Here is a 9,301-nt window from a genome sequence, read left to right on the forward strand (position 1 = left end):
CCAATCCTCCGTTCAAGTCTCCTGCTTCTGCTAACTTCTTGTCTCCGTTGATTGCCCCTCCTCCCTCCCTCCTCCCTTCTGTCTTCACAGACCCGTTCCCATTCATCTCATCTCCTCCCTTGACTCTCCTTGCATCCGAGACCACTAACTTCCTGTCCCTCCTCGCTCTCCCCCTAGTCAGCAAACGTTCCGTCCCGTTGCTCTCCTGCGCAAAGACGAAGTCCGCAGCCGTTGCGCTCCCGTTCTGTCTAGGCTGGATCCTGGAGGAGGAGGAGGAGGCAGAGGAGTAGGAGGTCTCCTTAGCCAGCAGGAAGGGAGCAACTTCTTTGTCAGATTCTGCTCGATCAAGTTACAAGGCCCTCAAGGTTCAAGTGCAGGGAGGATGACTACCTTCAAAGCTTCCGTTCTCCATGCTCGCTCCCTCCTCCCTCCTCCCTTCCTTCCGCTCTCCTTTCTTTCCCCTCCTCTCCTCTTTCCGCTCTTCTCTCTCTGCCTTCTCCACCTCTTCTCTTTGCTCCGTTTTCGCTCCATTCCCATCCTCCGCCTTCGTCCCCTCCTCCTCCTTTCCTCCCGGGAGATTCCCTGGTCTTTCGGGGGTCTCGCTCCTGTTCCTGATCTTGGAAGCGTAGTAACTGAACTTCACGCATACAGCTGGAGGGTTCTTCGACCTGCTCCCCCCCTTGAGCTCCAGTGGCAGCCAAATCTCTCCTCCTGTCTTGCCCTTGTCCTCCGCCTCCTGTTCCTCCTCCTCCTCACTCCAGATCGAGCTTCTGTGCTGAGACTTGACATGCTCTGTAATGTCGACCTCCCCCGTCGCGTACTCCACCTCCTGCCTGTGGACAGTGGAGGAGGAGACGAGCTGTGGGCGGGTCCTGTACTGAACGATCCTCAGGCTCATCCTCCTCGACTCTCTGTTCAGCGAGAAGTTCATCCGCTGGTTCCAGTGCACCGACGTCCCTCTCCCCTCCACCTCGTTGGTGCTCAGAGTGATAGGAGCGATACTAATCTCACAGCTGTAGGCCAGGGGGATGCCGTCGGAGCTCGGGCTCAGGTGCTTTCCTCGCATCACCCACACCTCCAGGAAGCCTTCGGTCTTGCCGTCCATCTCCGGCGACTGCAGCGAGTACACGTAGTCCTCCCGGTGAACGAGCATGTCGGCGCTGGGGGACGTGATGACGTAGGGGACCGGGTTCGACTTCTCCGACTTGCGGTAGATGCCAAGGGGCAGCGTCATGCACTTGAGGACGAGGTACTGGAAGAGCTGGATGTAGGGCTTGCCCTCGAAGTCGACGGGGACGGGGAAGAAGGAGAGCTGAGAGGGATGCAGGTTGGGGACCGAGTAGATGGGAGTGTCGCAGTTGTTGACCACCAGTTCACGGAGGATGCGGACGAGGTTGACGTTGTAGTAGGCCTGCACTGCGAGCTTGTCGAGCACAGAGTTGACGTACACCATCCCCGCGGCGAACGGGACGGCCCCGTCGATGTCGAGGAAGCCGAGGTTCTTGGAGTTGACGATCTCGCACACGATGTGGACCTCGGGCCGGACTTTGGTGATGGACTGGTAGACGAAGAGCGCATCCGCGTCTACCAGGTAGCTATGGGCCTCCAGGTCGTTGCGGTTGACGAGGCCGTTGGAGTTTGACAAGATGATGACCTTGCTGAGGCCCAGGAGCCCAGCGCGAACAAGGTCCTGCGTCTCCAGCGGGGAGCCCTGGATGTAGTAGACGCCGGGGAAGTGGCAGAGCTCGTTCCAGAGCTTGGGGGGCGGGAGCTCGGGGTTAAGGATGACGATGGGAGGGAGGAGGTCGCGGGAGATGTGCTTCGGCCGGAGGGTCGCGACGAAGTGATGCAGGTCATTGTGCATACCGCAGATCAGGACGTGACCTGTCATGGTCTCTAGCGTGCTCATGGTGCGCGACTCGATCGAGACCGGGTCGCTCGTGACGTGGTACACGCGCTCGAGCCTGGACATGAGTTGGGAAGTGTAGACGATGGTCGAGTCGTCCTGCGGGTACTTGCCCGTGGTCGTCAGCTGGGCGCTCCCCAACTCCTCCGAGAGGTTGTCCTCCTCCTCCTCGAGACCAAAGGTCCTCACTGAGTCCGCGTCCTCGACGTCCTCTGCGATCAGGAAGACGACGGGGCTGGTGTTGGGAGGGATCCGGTAGCGGGCAGGGTTGAGGATGACCCTGCTGTACCCTAGCGTGTCGGTGATCTCAACGGCAAACAGCGTTGCTCCTGTAACCCTGTAAAGCTGGGAGCAAACTTCGTTGAAGGTCATGCCCCCGAAAGAGGGGCTGAGGGTCGTGCAGTATATCTCTTTGCCGCTCCCCGACAGGTACTCCGTCATCCATCGCTCGCACTCGTCGCCGCTCTGACCGGAGGAGATCATGAGGTTGGATATGAGAGTTGAGAAGCCAGGGCACAGGCAGCTCTTGCCCAGCAGGTTCATCTTGATTTCGTCCATGCAGATGATCTGCACGTCCGTACCCCCGCACGTGGACACGTTGAGGTGATGACGGTTCTCCGGCCTCAGCAGCTGCAGGATGATGCGGATATCCTCCCCGGGCCTCCGAGCGCTGACGTACTTCTTGATGCTGATCGCGCGAATGATGTTGCTGCTGTCCTCTGCGAAGGGATCCTCCGCGAACTTGTCACAGAGGATGAAGACGCAAAGGCAGTTGATGATGTCTGCCCTCTGAAGGTCCTTGTCGACCAACGCTGAGCCCTCGAGGTACACCGTGCGGAGCGAGTAGTTGGCGCTGCTCAGGAGGGAGAGGAGGGACGCGCTGGGGACCTGGTTGCCGAGGATAACTACCTTAGTGTCGCTCATGCCGTGATCGGGATGAAAGAACTCTTCCAGGAAGTCTCGGATGGATGAGTGGGTCACGTTACCGCAGAGCAGCACGTGCGGGTACTTTGCCGACTGGTAGGTCGCGCGGGCCCATGGGGAAGCCATAGAAAGGAGCTCCATCAGCTTGTTGATCTGAAGGAGAGCTCAGATGGAAGGTACAGCTGAAGCCGAGGGGAGGAAGCGGAGCAGAGGGAGGGGGAGGGGGAGGGGGAGGGAGAGGGGGAGAGGGGGAGAAGGGGAGAAGGAGGGGATAGCAAGTAAGGTGGGGCGGGAATGGAAAGAGTGCGTGAGGGTTCAGAAGTTCAGATGAGGAAAGAGATACAACAGGATGTGCAGGAGGAACAGGATTGAAGCAGGAGCATGCATCAACGATGAGGAAAAGTCCCAACCTGGTCGGTGATGGTCGCAAGAGAAGAGAGGATCATAATCATCGTAAGGAACTTTCCCAGGACCGTCGTCGGATAGAAATCTCCATACCCCACGGTGGAAACTGCGTGCAAGTGAGCGAAGGGCAACAAGAGCAGAACCTCCAAGCTGTCAACCTGTAATGATGGTGAAGTAGACAGCATCGTGGAAGGAGAAGCCTGGCTCTGGGTGGTTCCAGATATCCGCTAGGTCCTCGGGCGATCGAAACGTGAGCTCGACGACTTGAATCAGCCCGGCAAAGCAGAAGATCAAACTCAGAGCCGTCAGAACCATGGTAAAGATCTGCCGCGTCACTTCTGTTCCCACTTGCGGCCGGCCGCGGGTTGTGCGGATCAGCCGCAGGACTCGTAAGAGTTTGAGGACGCGGACGAATCGGAGGAAGTTGAGCTTAGAAGCCTTGTCGACAGGAGAGGACTGGGCGTTCATAGACTGCTTCACTGCAAAGATCACAAGGGCCGGCATGATTGTGACAAAGTCAACCACTATGAGGGGCTGAATGAGGTGCTTCAGACGGCTCTCCGCCGCGTACAGGTAGATGACGAAGTCCGACAGGAAGATGAAGGTGATGATCAGCTCGATCTGCTCCAGAGAGCTCAGCACATTCTTCTGAGATTCCGAAACGACACTCAGGTCGGGAAAGTACGTCTGGTAGATGTAGATGCCGACAGAGAGCAGGCTGAAGATACAAGTGGAGAGGTCGAACAGGAGTCCCCAGAAAGAGCTCAGGAGCCATGAAGCGAAGTCCTTGCGCGTTCGCTCGGCTTCTTCCGACGCTGCTGCGAACGCTAACTTGAATTTCCCCCAGTAATTGCCCATCCCGCCCTACTGTCCCTCCCGAACTGTCTTGAGCAGACCCCGGCCCTTGCGCTAACTCGCCTCAATCAGCTTACTCACAATCGGCGATCGATTCCTCGTCTGTTAGATTGCGTGCTAACGCATCCTTCCCTTCTCCTCCTCTCCTCCTCTCCTCCTCTCCTCCTCTCCTCCTCTTCTGTTCTCCCCTCTTGCGTGCATCAGCCACCGCAGTGCCGAAATTGGACTGCAGTTTCCAATTCCAATTCTATAGAATCATTTCGGAATTTGTACTGATATCTCGAGATTTTATTGAAATTTCATCAGACTGTGCAATTATTTATTGTCAAAGTTGACAAGAATACTGTTTCTAGTCTAAAAAAAGAACGTCAAATGTAAAGCGCTACAAAAAGCAAGAAGGACGAGGCTGACAATGATGGTGTAGGAGGAGCAGGTGCAGCGCTGGCCCGAGCTCGGAACCTGCCGATGCTCGTCTGATGAGACGCAGCGCCATGACAAGGGACCTGTGGAACCGTCTCGGCGGAAGGACTCCGGGAGACGCACCGAGCTGGTTGTAGGATACGAGCAAGAGAAGCAGCGTGTTTCTCAACCCCTCAATGATAATGTGAGGATGGACTTCTAAAAAGTTTTCTCAACTCTATGGGAAGTGACCCTCCCTTGGTCTGCCCCCCTAACCCTCCGGTCATCGGGTCGTCGTCCTCCTATTTTCACCCGGGGACTGGAGGAAAACACTTCGCACATGGAAGATTCAAGTAAAACGCATGACGTCCCTGTCCCCTCCCGGTCCTCCCTGTCTTACTCTGCCCGTCCTGTCTTGCCCGCAATCGCCTTTCTCTTGCAGGAGGAGGTAAGAAAGGGTCAGTCAGAACAAGGGAGGTAGGAAGGTGGAAGGCGTATAGGAGGGAACCTGACGGCAGGAATCAGGCATTAGCCTGCCCGCCCTCAGGCCCTCAGGTTTAGGGAGGAAGGGAGGAAGGGAGGAAGGGAGGGCAGGCAGGCTGAAGGGTGGATGGAGGTGCCGAAAGACGAGCTGTAAAAAAGGCAAGAGAGACAAGAAAGCGCGAGAGTTTGAAGTAACAAGGGGGCGTGTTGAAAATGATAGATTACAGCACAGCAACCCACATGTAAGGGGCAAAACGATTTTAAGTTGAGGAGCCGCGATTGAGAGGCAACGCACAACAAGGCGCAAGTGAGTAGATTTTGATCCAATCATATTGTGGCATAAATTCACAGTCAGGGTTATCTAGATTGTAGTTTGCATCCATGAATTTCGTCGACTCAATGATTTTGAGTCCAAAGCAGAATGACTCGTAATTTGACAAGGATTTTAACTCGAGAATGCGATCCTTGGTCATGTCTGATTTTGCACAACCAACATGTCTCAAACTTTCATTTTCATTTTTCTACTGAATTCGTTCCTGCCAGCCATTATTTTCAATGAGCATCACTGATTTAAAGGTCAGGCTTTGGCCATCGGCTCCTGCCATTAACTTTCCTCTGCGGGTGAAATCTCGCCCTGCTGCACATGCTTTCACAAGCTTCATTGCCTGGATGTGCCGTGAGGGAAAAATTGCCCTGTTGTAGCACTCCGCCTCATTGATTTATTAGGCAGAATCAAGGGGGCAGTTCAAAATTCCTATTGAACCACTAGGAGAGACCTCATGCACTGCCCACCGGATACACCTTCCGACTCCGAGCTCAAAGTTAAGTTAAAAAAGTCAGTACTCCGAACATTGTTGACTGGATGATTTTTTAAAAAAATAAGTCGGCCTTTTTAAAAAAACTGACCAGTGGCATTTTTAAAATGGTGTATGAAGATTACTACAGTAAAAAAGGGTGGAGGTCAGCGACGATCTTTTTAAAAACCTCGTTGTTGATTTAACTTAACTTTGAGTAAAACATTTAAACTACACTGACGTTGATATCTCCTGCTGCCGGGCCGGGGCCGGGGCCGGGCTGGTCGGCCCGCCATGATGGCGCACTAAAGTTTACTCAAACAAGTAGTTGGCTGGTAGCACATTTTTACTTATTGCTATGATGAGTGGAAGTTTAAAAAAAAAAAAAGGATGGTCACTTGGCAACAATGGCGCCGGCTGGTTCGGTTCATTATAGCCGGCGTCAGCAAACGTCTCTATAACTGCTTATAGTTCTATAAGTAGTTGACTTGATTTCAAAACAAATTGCTGATTTCGCCGGTCCACGTCTCCTCCCCAGTTTACTAGGGTACCCGAGTCGTATCAGAGGTCCTAGGATACTAGCATTTTTCTACGAAACTTGATATCTACAAAAGCCTTTTAAAAGTGTCTGTCATATCAGTACCCACCACCCTCGTCTGGATGTTTACACATACCCTAAAGGACAGGATGGGCCCCACCCACATCCCGAATGACCCACACCCTTTTTACTTTTTTTTGAACTACCCTATAATCTCCTTGGCTTCGGATAATAATGGACCCCTAGTCATTTGATCACACTACAAATGACTACCCCACCCCTACACTAAAATGAATCACCATCCTATAACGGGTGTAGTACCCCCAAGTTGAATTGCCGGGTTCATGCTACGGCCCTAGTATACCCCACCCTATCACCTTCTACCCTGCCCTGCCCTACCCTACCCTACCCTACCCTACCTTACCCTACTACAACTCCATATGGTGATAACTTTTTCCCCCACACTGTGATCCGCTCTGTATCACTACCCTACCCCCTATTTCCCCATGTTAAATAGGACTCGGACCACCTCCTTCAGACAACATACCCCGCCCCCACTTCACTTTTTTTTTAATACCCCACCTTTTGTTAATTTAGTTGCAAGCACCCCCACCCCTCTATCTAAACAAAAACCACCCAAAGTCATGGTCCATTTTAGCCACCACCGGTTTATTGTTGCCCCCAGTCATTCGTACCAGCACAATGACCCCACCACTTCTCGGGCAATATCTGGTTGATCACCCCCTCTTTTCCACAATCGAAGTACCCCTACCCACCTTTTTCCCCTGTGACGAAGGTACATTGCGAAGGTTTTGCGAATCCTTCAGTACCCCTACCCAATCTTCCCTGATGACCCCTAGTGACTAGGACTGTCTAGTAACACCCTTCCACACCTCACCCCCTCGGAACTACCCACCCCACCCTCCCTAGATAGCTGTCGCGTCCAGCCTTCGAAAATCGCCACCCTCCTCTGCTGTCCCTCAAGCACATCCACCTTTGTTGACTTGTTGCTCTTTCTCGCTCTAGTCCTCCTCCTCCTCCTCCTCCTCCTCCTCCTCCTTCCTCCATCTCACCCTCTCATCTCCCGTTCTTCTATCTCTCACCTTCCTCCTCTGCGCATCCCTTCCCTCACAGCTTAAAGGCAACTCCTGCTCCTCCCTTTGCCGAAGCTCTCTGTTTGTTGTCCTCTTCGTCGTTATTTGACGCTCCTTTCTTTCAAAAAATCTTCTTCGATCTCTCTCAAGTATGCAGCAGCTTCCATTGGGGATGCAGCATCCTCTAGCGAACTTCGCTGTCTCACAGAGCATCCAGCAGCGTTGTGGCCTGCAAGCACCTAATGCGCCCCCAGAGAATGCGCAGATTGCCATAGGACTGAACTCTTTTCTTCTCCGAGGAATACAAGACAAGAGTGCTGGACAGGCTTTCAATCCCAACGAATGCCATTTGCCCGGCATACAGGCGAACCCTCACGTGACCATGGGCCCTGTCAACACCGTGAGCGGCATGAACCCCGTGTTGCACCTGGGAATGTCTTCCGCGTTCACATGCGTTAGAGATGCTCTCAAAGGAGCCGATGAATCTGCGTCCATCCAGTCTGCTGTTCAGAGCATAACGGCATCTGCACAGGCCATGGCACAGAACATCCATGTTTCACAGCCTTTCAGTGCTGATGACAGCAAAGCGCAAGGGTCTGATGAGGTGATTTTACTGTTTCTCTTTGTTGAGATTATGTCTGTCTAATTGTTGCAGTCTTCTTTCTCTGAATTCTGTGTGTGACACCTAGAAAATGTTTCCCTGTTTGTTTACTTCTTTGGATCATATTTTGACAAGTACTCTTAGGATGACAGCAAGAAGAAGTCTTTGATTGGTGCGGAGCTTGCTGCCAGAATCTATGCCATGCGGCCTCCTCGCACACAAGTTGGAGGACAGTTCAACGCTGCACAGGGCCTATCGCCAACTGCCGTCGGGAACCTGTTTGGAGTGAGCTCCAAGGTAGTGAGAGACATTTGGAATCGAAGGACATGGATCGAAGCGACGAGATCCTTGTGGTCGGACTTCGAAGTCGCCTCGCACCTGATCGAGATGAAGACAGCTGACCCCGACCTGGCCAACAAGCTCGCCAAGTTCAAGCCTCTGATCTTGAAGAGGAAGCCTGGCCGGCCCCCCGGTGCCAAGGACTTCGTCCCGAGGCAGAGGAGGAAGAGGGACGTCACTTCGGGGGCGAGCCAGGAGAATGCAGAGACAGCAACCGGGCAGACGACATCGCAGCCACAGCAGTTGCCAGCAGCCGCTACTCCTTCCCTCGTCGCTGGCAACCCCCTCGCTTCCAACTTGCAACTTTGCACACAGGCCATCGCGCAGAGCCTCGTCAACCCTGTGCTGAAGCTGGAGAGAAACTTGGCCGGGTTGGAGCAATCTGCAGTGCGCACTGCACAGGATGCGATGGGGGGGCACCAGGGACACCATGAGGAAGGGATCTTGAGCATCAACCAGGCGGATCCGTTCGCGTCTGACTGGCAGCACTTGTTGAAGGAGTCGGACGTGATGGTGTAAATACAGTCTAGCAAGAAGCCTCTCCCTCCTGTCTAATTGTGTATTTGAAATCTCTAGGCGACATTATAAAAGATCCAGTAAATGCAAATCGAGTTTGCTCAGGACTCCCTCTTGAGTTTCCCCATAGGGTACTGACGTGTCCAGATAGTCGCCAGCCATTTCTCCCCCTTCTTGACGGGAAGCGACTGCAGCGGGTCAGGTAGCAGGCAAGTGGAACATCCTTGTCACCTCGTGCTGCGTCCTCGGGTCTGGGACCCCCCGGACATCGGCAGGGAAGAATAAGAGGGCGTCTCCCTTGCGCGGCGAGAACTTGGTGCCTTGCTGGAGTCAAGAAGCAAGAGGTAGGGAGGAGGGAGGGAGGAGGGAGGGAGGGAGGGAGGGGAGGGAGGGAGGGAGGGAGGGAGGGAGGGAGGGAGGGAGGGAGGGAGGGAGGGAGGACGGGGA

At 53.9% G+C, this 9,301-nt stretch overlaps 2 protein-coding genes across 2 annotated transcripts; one reads left to right on the top strand and one right to left on the bottom strand.

Annotated features, from left to right (window-relative positions):
* Window positions 1-173: 173 nt before the first annotated feature.
* On the bottom strand, window positions 174-4,093 carry GUITHDRAFT_138739 (hypothetical protein; the record flags this gene model as incomplete). Its single annotated transcript, XM_005832837.1, has 4 exons — window positions 174-205; window positions 391-2,983; window positions 3,241-3,341; window positions 3,394-4,093. 4 exons carry the CDS (start codon window positions 4,091-4,093, stop codon window positions 174-176), a joined length of 3,426 nt encoding a protein of 1,141 aa, XP_005832894.1.
* Window positions 4,094-7,549: 3,456 nt separating this feature from the next.
* GUITHDRAFT_138740 (hypothetical protein) lies at window positions 7,550-8,857 on the top strand (the record flags this gene model as incomplete). Its single annotated transcript, XM_005832838.1, has 2 exons — window positions 7,550-8,002; window positions 8,144-8,857. The coding sequence occupies 2 exons, from the start codon at window positions 7,550-7,552 to the stop codon at window positions 8,855-8,857; spliced, it is 1,167 nt and encodes a 388-aa protein (XP_005832895.1).
* Window positions 8,858-9,301: the final 444 nt, after the last annotated feature.

Source organism: Guillardia theta (assembly GCF_000315625.1).
Source record: "Guillardia theta CCMP2712 unplaced genomic scaffold GUITHscaffold_33, whole genome shotgun sequence".
Classification (NCBI taxonomy): domain Eukaryota; class Cryptophyceae; order Pyrenomonadales; family Geminigeraceae; genus Guillardia; species Guillardia theta.